This window comes from Nycticebus coucang, chromosome 8 (genome assembly GCF_027406575.1).
Source record: "Nycticebus coucang isolate mNycCou1 chromosome 8, mNycCou1.pri, whole genome shotgun sequence".
Lineage (NCBI taxonomy): Eukaryota > Metazoa > Chordata > Mammalia > Primates > Lorisidae > Nycticebus > Nycticebus coucang.
The window spans coordinates 57609266-57622899 of NC_069787.1; the positions used below are offsets into that span (position 1 = coordinate 57609266).

At 38.5% G+C, this 13634-nt stretch overlaps 1 protein-coding gene across 1 annotated transcript in view; it reads right to left on the reverse strand.

Moving 5' to 3' along the window:
* Positions 1 to 13634, reverse strand: part of COL6A6 (collagen type VI alpha 6 chain) — a 120177-nt gene that overhangs the window by 84730 nt on the left and 21813 nt on the right. The window contains exons 9-12 of the mRNA XM_053600580.1: positions 7406 to 7749; positions 7244 to 7322; positions 2596 to 2750; positions 353 to 445 (exon numbers count right to left, since the gene is read on the reverse strand). Of these exons, the coding sequence (XP_053456555.1) occupies positions 353 to 445; positions 2596 to 2750; positions 7244 to 7322; positions 7406 to 7749 (671 nt within the window). The remainder of the gene's footprint in view (positions 1 to 352; positions 446 to 2595; positions 2751 to 7243; positions 7323 to 7405; positions 7750 to 13634) is intronic.

The window sequence follows — 13634 nt, forward strand, 5'->3', positions numbered from 1 at the left end:
GAGATGGATTTCTAGTATTAAGGAGGCTTTCATTATCATTCAACATGGGAGAGTCACAGCTGACTTTTCTGTGAATCATTGTCATCACCACCACAACATTAGATAATCAAGAATCTGGACAGTTATTTCTTCCGAGACTTTTGTAAAAACTTTTTTAAAAGCCTCCAATTTAAAATACCAAGGAAAATCCATGATTGTGCACTTTAACATATAAAAAGAGGAGAATAATAAACTGTTACCTTAGTGGCACAATCTGAAAGTTAAAAGTCACCCTTTATTTCTACTTACACCCATGTCTGAAAGACATGCTGCAATTCAAATAAAGTGAACCATCAGCCTGAATTAAAATCACCTTTTTCCCTGGTGGTCCAGAATCTCCCATGGAGCCATCTCCTCCAATACACTTGCAGAACAAACAGCAGCACGTCCTTTCAGCAACATTGACCTTGGGAGAGGGTGGGAAATACATTACATTTGGTGGCATTGCTTCCCAAATCACGTGTACAAGCTCAGCTACCACCGTCTCAGAGGCCTGATCACAGTTAAAATGACTGCTGTGAAGGGAATGCATGAAACATTCTTTTGCTTCTCATCTTTCCTTCTGTGATCTGTATTCTCCACCATTTGAGAAATTCCAGATAACTCAAAAATGTTTTGTAGTCTCAAAATGGCATCAGTTTAGCTACGAGCAACTCATTACATACTGATTTATTGGTGTGGTTGCCTGTTCCTGCCCCACCCCATCCCACCCTGGCATCAGTCATGGGATTGTTGATTATCATCTATAATTCTGCCCAAAAAGCTTTGTTCAAATAAAATGAATACATGCTGTTTTCTCCTTTCCCCATTTTGTGAAATTTTGGTACACTAGGGGATTTAGGCTGTGCCCAATATAACACTGCTTGGAACGAAGTCCAATGGTAAACTCTTCCAGAACACTTTTGATAAGATTTCAGAAACACCAATTACATGTCCAACATTTTAGAATCTCTTGCTGTAGAGGATGGGGGCGTAGGCAGAATATTCCTTTTTATACTCTGGCCAAAAATAAAACATATTTTATATTTTAAAATGTGAGTGAATTTCATCATGGACTTAAGTTAGTCATCTCCTGAATATAATATATTCCATTACATTTTTACAATTAACCCAGCAAACTTATTTTTAGGAAAATTCTATTTGTAGTAAATTTTATGCTTCATTTTAGTGGGGTTAGAATCAACATTGTATTGTGAAGTTTCCCATTAAATGTCTAGTTCAATGAAAAATGAAAATTTTTACAACATATGGTTCTAACATTTCGTGATTTTCTCCCTTTATTTCTTCTTACAATGTTCTTTAGACATTATAAAATTCTCTTCCTTTTCCTGCAAATTTTAGAAAAAGCAATAAAACTGGAAAAATGTGAAATCAAACAATAATAACAAAATGGATTCTGTTATTTCACATTAGGTAATATCAATTTTCTTTGGATCACCAAAATCTACAGCACTAAATCTATTACTACCAGCATTAAAATGCATCCATTCCTAAAATTGATTGTGTTTCTCATTCAGTATTCTATTTATGTGATATCTGAAAACTGACAGGTTTGTTTTAAAGAACGACTTTTTTCCTCTATGAATTACCAATACAGATTTCAAAGAATAGTAGGCAGAAAAAAAGACATTTTGTAAAATAAACACTGTCTTCCCACATAAGGAATCCCAGCAAAACTTATATTCTTTCATTATTTTTACGTAATTACTACACTGAAAAAACTTTAAATATTTATATATAAATTTGATAGGTGGAAAAAAAGCAGGAGCTAACAGTTTCTTGGAAAGTGTTCTTATCTGGTAATTAAAGATTTTACGAATTATAAGCTAAATGCAAATCATTAGCCATTCATTATAGTACCTTCGTAACCCTTTGCCGTTCAAGTTTGAATTCTTGCATGTTACTGAAAGACATGATTGAAATACATCTTCTATAAGCACTAGGTTCTAAACATAGAAGATAAGGGGAAAATCTCAGACTCATGACAACCCTTAAAAATCTTTCAGCTGCTGATTAAGTACAACACTGAGGGTTACTGTCACTAGTTTTTCCTCCAGCATTAGAGCAGATTGTTCATTCTAATTAAACTCCAAATGCAATTAATTTGCTCTCATTTGTAGGCCACGTTGCAGGGAAAACACACAACTTCAACACTAGAATTATACTTGGTGGGGTAAACAGTTACGCCTAGGATCTACAAGGGATAGAAAGCGGGCAGGCCTAGGGACGAGCCAATCAATCTCAGATTGCCTTTGTCACTTACCTTCATTGACTATAATTTGGGCAGCATTGTAGGTGCTATTTAAACATTTTTCTTCTTTTTTCCTTTGTCTTCCTCCTTCGTCTCTGTTTTGCCAAGCATGTACATTAAATGTGCTTTGACATATTTTTCACTATATTACTTTGCTTCAAAACACCCTCTTATTTGGGTTTTTCACTAATTCAGAAAACCCTTTCTTTCCTCCCAAACATTATTAGTTCAAATTCGTAAGTATAAACCTTAAGTCTATATACAAAATAATTGAAATGTTAAGCTCACCAGTCTGAGTAACTTACCAGCTGCTTTGACAGCCGGCTTCCAAGATCCCTCATGCCAATAGTGAGCTGTGTCCTGTACTCAAATCCTTTCCCAAATTCAATGTAGAGAAGGTCAGCCAAGTCTCTTGAATTGGCAGCTCCATCCAGACCAACAGTTATGAGGGCATTCAGGCCTATTCAACACAATTGACAAATGTCCAGGTGAGGTAGATCCGGTTAATCTTTTTTGCAAATAGAATTAAATTATTATCCTCAGTTGTAAGAGGCACACTCATTTATAGTCTACTTCCTCCAGCTATATGATGTAAATCTGACAAGTGACAGGACTATAATATAAGCACAAAGGAATTATATTTTTCAAACTAATTAAATTGGAAATGGGAAATTATAATAGAAATTCCAGTTCCCTGATGATTTAAAGTGACACAGTAAGTTTAAAAAGGTTCACAGAACATGCTAAGAGCATGAGGAAATACAGAGGAATTTACATATCAAAAAAGTAAATATGGGGGCTAGGCACAGTGGCTCATGCCTGTAATTCTAACACTCGGGGAGGCCAAGGTGGGTGGATTGCCTGAGCTCACGAGTTCCAGACCAGCCTGAGCCAGAGCAAGACCCCATCTCTAAAAATAGCCGGGTGTTGCGGCAGGTCCTGTAGTCCCAGCTACTCAGGAGGCTGAGGCAAGAGAATTGCTTGAGTCCAAGAGTTTGAGGTTGCTGTGAGCTATGATGCCATGGCATTTTCCCAAGGGCAACAAAGTGAGACTCTATCTCAAAAAAAAAAAAAAAAAAAAGAGAAAGTAAATACTGTCACTCAGTGGAGGATCCTTGGAGCAGTAGCACTGGCATCACCTGGGAACTTAGGAGAAATGCAGACTCACAAGCCCCTCCTATGCTTTAAGAATCAGAATCTGTATTTTTAACACAACACCCAGATGGGTTTATATGCATGTTAAAATTTGAGAAGCAAAGCTCCAAATGACCCGATAAGGAATCAACAATTCACTCGGAATTGTAAGTAGTAAAAGACAGTGACAGACCTATTGTCAGGTAATTAGAAACCAATGACACAGTATCATCCAGAGCTGTGGCTCACAGGCTTTAGGATTTTATGGATAAGATTATTTCAAAGAATAATGTTAGAGACTAACATAGGGTTGCCAATGACTTATTTTGCTAAGTAAAACATTCAGTAATGATGGCAATAAACCAGCAATCATCATGGTGGAGGAAGTAACCATGGTAGCAAAGGTGCTATCATTTATTAATAGTCAACTGTGTACCAGGAAGCTAGTTAGGTGTTTTGCATACATTATCTTACTTGTAAGATTCAATTACAACACTATAGGCACATGTGATTATGGCTTTATTTTATTTTATTTATTCTTTTGAGACAGAGTTTCACTATGTCACCCTTGGTAAAGTGCTGTGGCACCACAGCTCACAGCAACCTCAAACTCCTGAGCTAAGAGATTCTCTTGCCTCAGCTTCCCAAGTAGCTGGGACTTGGGAGGCACCCACCACAATGCCTGGGTATTTTTTTTTGTTGCAGTTGTCGTTGTTTAGTTGGCCCATGCCTGGTTCGAACCTGCCACCCTCAGTGTATGTGGCTGGTGCTGTAACCACTGTGCTATGGGTGCTGAGCTGATTATGGCTTTGTTTTATAGACAAGCAAACTGAGGCTTGGAGAGGTTAAATGATTTGGCTCAAGTAGTATTTTTAGGTTTTCACATAGACAGCTCCATTTCAAAGCCTATGAAAGATAGTTTAAAAATGAAAATGTACCAAGAATATAATCAGGGAATAAAGGGCAAGCCTAAAATTGAGCAAATTTAGCTTGATGCAAATCTAACTTCATTGGCGTAAGTTTTCTTATTTTATTATGTATGGGCAAAAGGTTCTTTGGGTGGGATTTGGATACCAATGGACCAGAACAGATCAAGAAATATTCAGAGAATTCCTGAGCATCAAGAATACTTTCTTAAATATGTTTATATGATGTGATTTTGAATGAAGTGAGCCACAAAAGAGAGGGGAAGGAAAGGAATAAAGTTTCAAGGATATATTGGACAGGCTTAAGATTTAGAAGAGGTAAACAGAATGGTTGGCTCAAGTGCAATAAAGAAAGAACCACCAAAGACTAGGATGACCTATTTGTCTTGGTTTGCCTGGAACTTTCCTGGTTCTAGTGCTGAAGGTCCCTGCCTTATACCAGGATAGTTGGTCATTCTGCTACAATGGGAACAGGGGTGGGGTGAGATTGTATGATGAGCTGGGATCAGCAATGCTCTGCACATCAATTGGAATTTAGTGATCAGGAGAAAGCATGCCAATGGGTCTATGTATACACACAAAAAAAATATGTGTATATAGGGGAAAAAAATCTCACATTGGATTTTTTTGATAAGTTGCAGGGAATGTAAAAATTTCAGTGTTATGAGAATGGGCTGATTGGCTTGCAGGAAATATGCATATTGCTATAATTTATTAGTGCTTTTCTCAGGATCCAGGGACTCCAAAAGACTACCTTCTAGACTAGTCCAGTAAATGAGTCCTATGGTCTTAAATAAAACATAATCAATTTCTAAAAATGAATTAAGAAATAAAATATCATAAAAATTAGAAGAATAAAGAATCACTGAGTAGGTACTAGGGTATTACATCCTCACAATAAGCTAACTGAAACCCCAGTCCACCTGGAAAAGTTATACAGCTACATCCACCATCAAGGATTCTGTTCTTGTCTCCTCTTGTCCAGTGATAATGGCACAGTTTACATGTATAGATGTAGGTGTGGGATGTGGTTTAAGATCCTGTGTCATATCTATATATGCCTCAAATTAAGGAGGCTCTTTCAGGTCAATATGAACAATAGACATAGGGCCCAGCATCAGCTGAAATTGTGTATATTTAGACATAGGAAGCCAGGGCTAGACATACTTCATGACTATCATGAGAGTCATCTGACACTTCAAAGAACATTATGGCATAAGTTCTTTATCTCTTCCATTCTAAGAGTCTAAATTTCTGAGGATAATATTCAAAAATCTAGCTTCTGAAAATTTACTAATTTTTCAGTGAGTAGGAAGAAAGAAGATTGGTCTTAGATTTCTGGGTATTCCAAAGGACCTTCCTGGAAGAAACCCTAATGTCTGCAAGAGATACATCTTTTTCTCCACAAAAGGAAAACTGAACTATACCAAACCAAAGAAAACCAAACCAAAAAAATTAAAAAAAAAACTCTCCCAAACAAAACAAAATAAACTACTCACTCAAACTAAACACTCAAGGGCAGTGTTTAACTAAAATCTCTATTATGGGTCAACAAAAGCCAAAACTTGATAGAATAAAAAGGCAGATTTAGTAAATACAAAGTAAAATAAAACCCTTACTTTCTGGTTGTAAATTCGCAGAAGTTTACAATTTGTTTCAGATCAAGAAGAGAGGAAAAAACAGAAAAGACAATGTCCAGTCAGCCCCTCTTAGCTAACCAGAGAGGTGGATGTCTTGGATCTGGTTCCCTAAAAGTAGAGCCTGAAATAGGGATTTAGAGACATTGAAATTGTTGGGGATGAGGGACGGAGGGTGGGGAGTGGGGCCTTGGTGTGTGTCACACTTTATGGGGGCAAGACATGATTGCAAGAGGGACTTTACCTAACAATTGCAATCAATGTAACCTGGCTTATTGTACCCTCAATGAATCCCCAACAATAAAAAAAAAAAAAAAAAAAGAAATTGTTGGGGAAGCATGCTCAGAAGGAAAGGGGTAAGAGAAACAAGAGAGGGCAGGAGAAATTTTGAGAAAGACAGTGCTTCAGCTGGAGCCTAGCCATAGCTTGATCTCAGGAAATTCTGGACCATAAATTATACCACAGCACTGGGGTGGGGAGTAACCTTCCAGGTGAGGTGCCTTCCACTGGCCAAGGGCAATTCTTCAGAGAAGGAATAAGCTATGAGTTGTCAGTAGCCAACACTCCCAGCAGCTGGATGGGCGAGCCTGCCAGTAGAGGGGATCTGGGTGGTGCAACAATAGAACCCACTTAGAGGATTTCTATTCTTAGTCAAGTCAGAACACATGGGTGTATTTTGCTTCCACTGATGCATATTTTAATAAGAATTGACAATAAATCAGACTGGTCTTTGGTTCCAAAAGCCTGGTGCCAGAGCATTAAAAATTCATAAACACCATGGTTGGTCCATCTGTGGTCTGAAGGAAGGAACTAATTAGAAAGCCCCACAACATGAGGAACTTGTCCAACTTTCAACTCTGGAAACTTTAAGAATGTTAGAAGAAAACACTATAATTCTCCCATTCCTTGGTCAAGGAGAAATATACTGTTCTGCTGACATAAAAAAAAAATAGCAATATTACACAATGTAGGCAAGAAAGAAAGGAACATTCTCCAGGAAAGGTTAGGAGGAAGAAAGAGAGTAACATGAGACAGAGAATAGGACTTCGTATTCAGTGCTGTTTCATGTACACAGAGCATGAAGGAAAAAGTAGATGTCAAAATATTCTGAGCTCATCTGCTTGGCTGATGACAGAGTAGAGAGAATGAAAATGCAGAGTTATTTGAGTCCCTGGAAATTGAAGAGCTAGAACTGAGTTCTTAGGTCATAAAATTAATAAGCACTCCCTGCCCACTCCCCACCCCATGCTCAGTACCTTCCTTTCTAAGTTCGTCAGATTTTTGTTCAAGTTTTTCAATGTCATCATCCAATCCATCTGAAAATAAAAGGACCACCTAAGAAAGCATTCAAAAAAGAAAAATGAGTAAGAGGAGTTCATTGAAACCACAGACCAACAAATAAGATCGTACCACATTACCTTTCCTCGAGCAGCCGATTTGTTCTGAAATGTATCCCATAGAGAACGCAAGAGGTTTGCATTCAGAAGAGATGGTCCTTTAACTGTTATGCCTTCCAAGCTGTTGAGTATATTTTCACTGTAGATCTCAAACTTGGGAGAATACTTTTCCATGGCATTTGTCACTTGAAATGCCACACTGACCTGAGTCTCCGTGCCCACCTCACAGCTCACCCCATTGAGGGAGCTGATGGCACGTAAGATGCCTTGAAGGTAAGTTTCCATCCAAGACTGACCTTCAAGCAAAGTCTGCCCTTTCTGCTGAGTCGAGAGATCAAATCCCACCACAACATCGACGAAGCAATCTAGGATTCAAGGAGAACACATGTCTTATTAAATCAACACCTTTATTTGACTTGGATGCTATTCAAGGGACTTGGACTTCTTATTTCTATTTCACTTATAAAGTTGTAAAACAAGGAAGGGCATGAGTAATGGAAAAGGCTCAGAATCACTCTTTTAAAATCTGTAAAAGTATATGTGCATATTATTTTTTTCAGCTATTATAAAATCTGGATGATTCTATTAACAGAGTTCTGAGAGGTTTTATTGCCGCCATTGAAAAACGAATGCAGAGGCATTTAAATATCTCCAAAGTGCATCATAGAAATGTTAATAGTCTAAAATAAGAAATTCATATCATGCTACTTATCAATTGAGGCCACTCAACATCTATTAAATTATAATAATTATAAGGGAAATGTAAGAACATTTGAATAGACAAAGTCATTTAGAAGAAAATCACAGAGGACTTATCTAAGGAATGGTATTTATGGTTTGTCTTTATAAATAGGGCCTTTGGTTCCTTCTTTGGTCTTCTAACATCTACCTGGAAAAGTAAAAGTGAAAAGAAAACTAAAAGATCCAAGACTGGGCATATACCCAGAAGACCAAACAGAACATCATAACAAAGATATTTGTACCAGAATGTTTATTGCAGCTCAATTCATAATTGCTAAGCCATGGAAGAAGCCCAAGTGCCCATCGATCCATGAATGGATTAATAAATTGTGGTACATGTACACCATGGAATATTATGCAGCCTTAAAGAAAGATGGAGACTTTACCTCTTTCATGTTTACATGGATGGAGCTGTAACATATTCTTCTTAGTAAAGTATCTCAAGAATGGAAGAAAAATACCCAATGTACACAGCCCTACTATGAGACTAATTTAGGGTTTTCACATGAAAGCTATAACCCAGTTATAACCTAAGAATAGGGGGAAGGGGGAAAGGGAGGGGAGGGAGGGGGGAGGTGGGTAGAGGGAAGGGGATTGGTGGGACTACACCAGCGGTGCATCTTATAAGGGTATATGTGAAACTTGGTAAACAGTCTGTGAAGCTAGTGAATGATGCCCCATGATCATATCAATGTACACAGCTATGATTTAATAAAAAAAAAGATCCAAGAGATCCCTTGAGATCCTGCTTGGTTGAAGTCTTATAAGTGAAGAAACTGGGAGCCAATTTATTCATATTTTATCGTGTCAAAAACGGTGCTGCCTTCAGGAGCTGAGACATTCAGAAGCCAAGGACATGGACATTCTGCGATTCTAGAAATATCTAGAGAGGTGTTGCACTAAAGGACTTTGCTCTTATCCTTATTAACTTCAGGGAAATGTATGCATTGGAGAAACTAGAGGGGAATTGCTGTTTTAAGCTGAGCTTCCTACAGACAGAAAATTAGAGGTTGAAGTTATATGATATGTACGCTCTTCTTTCAAGAATTTTTAACTTGCTTAAAAACTTCAACCTTTTTCAGCAAACGCAATACACATAGCTTGCTTGATAAAATAATGAGTTTTTAATTTGCTTTTTTCTATCAGCAGTTTTTTCTTTGTTTGTTTAGACAGAGTCTCACTATGTTGCCCTCGGTTGAGTGCTATGGCGTCACAGCTCACAGCAAGCTCAAACTCTTGGATTTAAGTGATTTTATTGCTTCAGCCTCCCGAGTAGCTGGGGCTACAGGTGCCCGCCACAACGCCTGGCCATTTTTTTTTTTTTTGCAGTTGTCATTGTTGTTTAGCTGGCCCAGGCTGGGTTTGAACCCTCCAGCCTGGGTGTATGTGGCCAGCACCGTAACCACTGAGCTATGGGTGCCACCTGATCAGCGATTTTTAAAGGTATTTGTTGTGTGGGTAAACACTTGCCTAACTGTCGCCCAAACCCACAGGTTAGGTGGATATTTGCAAGTCTTTGAGACCATAACGTCAATTTTAAATCTTAAAACAAGAGCTGGTAACTTGGTTGATTTTGAATGAGAGAAGAGTTAGTCGAGGGAAGATAAAAGGTTTATTTGAGAATCAGTTTTCCCTATATTATTCAAGGAAAATTAATGTGTTGCCAAATATTTTAAAAGGTTGTTTTTCATATTTTTACTATATTTTACTAGAAAATCTCTTGGATAGTCAGTAAATGAGATAAAGAGAAACTAGTCAGAGGAAGCATCAACACGTATCCTTTCCAAATCTCAAATTTTTATCTTCTCATAGCTGTCTTCACATTGGAAGTTTCACTCAGATGAACATTGTTTTAATTTATGAACAGAAAGTCAGTAAAAAACAAGATATATTACTGTCCTCAAGGAAGACAGAATCATGTGAAAAAACAAACTAGCAGAAATGCCAAAATGCTATCAAGAGACTCTGGAAAGTATTTCCTACAGATATCAAGTATTTTAATATTTTTGTCCATATTGCTGAAAGCACACACTTATTCAGTAAACAAATTGACAAATGATTCTGTAATAACATGATCAAAGAAATTGCATTTGGTAAAGAAGTTCAGGGTTAGCAGCCATATGCTTAAGTATGATTAAAAGACCAGCCTGTACTGATCAAGAGGACTTTCATGTGATGACCTTAAAAACTCCACTGCGATAACTTTAAGTCAGGAGCCCTTCAAAGTCCCATGACAGATGTTGCATTTTAAAGTTAATCTGCGGGTACCTGGCACACTTTCTGTGTGAGGGACATAGCTGCAACTTAGACTTTGCCTTACAAATGCAAGCGATGTGGCCTAATTGTACACACCCTCATATTAATCAGAAAAAAAAATTGTCCCAAGAATATTAAGTTCTGTTGCTTCTTGGCATTTTGGCTAAGATCAAGTGAAGACTATGAAGTCCACAGGTATAAATGTTAACAAAGAATGTGCCTGAACTATATAAATCAGTGGTTCTCAACTTGTGAGTCCCTTTTTAACTGTATTAAAGGGTTGCAGCATTAGGAAGGTTGAGAACCACTGATATAAATAAAATTATAAACTTAATTAAAAGACACTAAGAATTAAAAAAATAAAATGAGCCTGCCATTGGTGATTCAAATAAAGGGAAGGTAGGGTTAGAAAGAAGGCTAAAATTGAATTTCCAAAGAATCAGTGAAGACATACTATGTTCAATGAAGACATACTACGTTCACAGAAGGGAGAATAAGAAAGGGCCTATGAAAATGAAGAAGATGAGCACAGGTCTGGCCATCTAGGGTGATAAAAAGAAATAAAAGCTGAGCCCTTGCCTGGTCCTCCAGACAGCAATGGGGAAGGCTGGAGGGCAGGTCTTTGAGTGGGAAGACAAGCAGTTTAGTTTTAGTCATGTGCCAGTCACCACTCTGTTACTGCTAAATAACTTTGGCAGCTCTTTAACCTCTCTGGGCATTAATTTTCTTGTCTACAAAAATAAGGGGATTATATATTTCAAAATAAAAATACAAAAGAACAGAAGAGAGTGAACTGAGCAGACATTTACAGTTTCAGGGTTCCCTGCCAAGCCCAAAAGCTGACTCTAATTATCTGATTTATAAAACAATTGGAATCAATGCTGGTAGATTCTTAGTATTGCTATTAAGGGGTGGGAGAGTATATTCATGAGCTAAGAGGACTGAGATTCTTAAGAAAACCCTTAAAGGGGAAAGTGAGAAGAGGGAAAAAAAATAAAGGGGAAAGTGATGTTACTGGTAGTTATTATCTGGGATAGAAGAGAAATTTGCTTGAGGACTTTGAAAGAAGGGGTATTTTAGATGAAAAAAGAAAAAGGATGATCTAGAAAACAGTGTCTGTAAGAGACGCAGTTTTTGTACTTCCCAGATTTGTTTCCTCCCCTGCCCAGAACTTGCAGAATTTGTCTCCTGGGGAACCCCAGCTGACACCATCATTTAGTCCCCTAACCCTGGAGGTGGTGGCCAGGCTCTGATGCAGCCTCCATTGTGTTCGCTGTAGAAGGGACACAGGACTCTGGTACCACATGCAATCTACCGAGCTCATGAGGCACCAGCTCCTTCGCCACTTCCAGGCCCTGATGTAGCACACAGTGGGTCCCGTACCTGGTTTCCCCAGCAGTGTCCTAAAGGATAACACAGCCTTACTAGGTTAGGTAAGTTAACTTTCCATGGGATAAACTGAGTACGAGAGGCAGTAGATGGAAAGCACTTGGCAGATAAACCCTCTCCTCTATTGCCTCTGCTGGACTTGTCTATGCAGGGGTTCTCTGGGGCCTCTGTGGGGACTTTCTGCATGGCCAGGGAACCCCTCATGCCTTCTTAAGAAGCTGTGGCTAGCTTAGCCAGCTGGCCTTCGCTTCCCCTCTTTTCCTGTGTCACTCTTCTGCTCATTCTTGCTTCTCAGGGATTGCACCCCCAGTGAGAGATTAGCACATAAACTTTGCTTTAAACACTGTTATCTGGGGAGCCCAGTTAAGTCAGGAAAGTTGGAAATGACCATCTATTTTTTTTCTCATTTTTCTTCCATTTCCTGAATCAAATCCTGAGGCTGTGTCTCTTACCTCATCCTAATCAGAATGGCCTTTTGCTTAATTTCACTTTTGAGTTATCTATCCATGAGGAAAGATGCAAAGGATGAGAGGGATTTGTTTTTTAGCTACCTAATCATGATGCCACCTATTTGACAATGACTTCCTTATCCTGAAAATTGCCCAAAGTCACCTCTGGACACAACAGCCAGGCTCAAGGAAAAATAGGAAAGTCAGCATGTAAGAAAACAGACTTTGGAGTCCAGGTGCTTAAGAAAATCTGTACACTGAGACATTACATTTGAATGTAGCTTTAAAATACCACTGAAATAGTTCCTAAACTGAGGAACTCTTGGTAAACTGTCCGTCCCTGCACTAACTCATGAATTGCCATGTTTAAGAGCACTTACAAGGATAGCTCAGCCACATGTCATGATACTAATAAATACTCAATGTACATTTACCATGCGCTTCCCATTATCTCACTTGTCCTTATGAAACATAAAATACTTATTAAACTATGAATTTTGCTGATGAGGAAGCCATGACTTAGAGAAGCTTGGCAAAGGTCTCACTTTGGGGCCTGTGGATGTCTAATGCGGGATTCCTCTGGAATCTGTCTATTGAACCACCAGCGATGACAGGTCATACAGGTCCCTAGCTCTGCTCCTAGCTTGTGTTATGGGAAGAGACAGCTCAGCAGCAAGTGGTTTCCTAATGGAGCAGCAACTTATGAGAACAATTTCCAAGAGATAAACCCTGAGGTCTTAGTAAGCTCCAGGTATTAATTGCCAAAGGCCAACATTTAGATACCAGTTCTTCACGTTATCATCATCTAACCTAGACGAACAACTATACCAAGAAAATAGCTTAATTTAACCAAAGTGAGCGGAGTTAGAGTCACACAAACCTAATCTTCAAAACGTGCTTGGTCTGTTACTTTCTACAATCTGGACTATGTTTCCAATATTCCTTTGAGCCCCAGTTTCCACATTCACAAAAGAAAATAAAAACAAAAAGCACAAAGCATATTTGGAGAATTAAATGAGATAATGCATTTAAAGTGCTTAGAGCATCAGGCTTGACCCTTCGTAGATGCTCAAAAAATACTGATTCCTACTCACCTCCCTCTCATCTCCACGCAGCTGACTTTCCTTTCACATGTACTAAATTACAGCCCTACAGAGGACTGAGATCTCTGAACAGAAAACTAAGACTCAGAAAGAGTAACGACTTCTCCAAAATTGTGCATATTTTAAGAAGAAGCAGAGCACATGTTCAGGCTCTAAGTCCAATTTGTTTTGAGCCACACCCAGCTACTGTCCAATTGCCTTAATTTGGGGATTTATAGTTTGGGAAGAACTGGCATGTCCTAATACATTTGCACACGCCTTTGAAGCTTTATCAGTGTTCATTTCAGCTCATCAGTCCTCAGCTCACAGCTT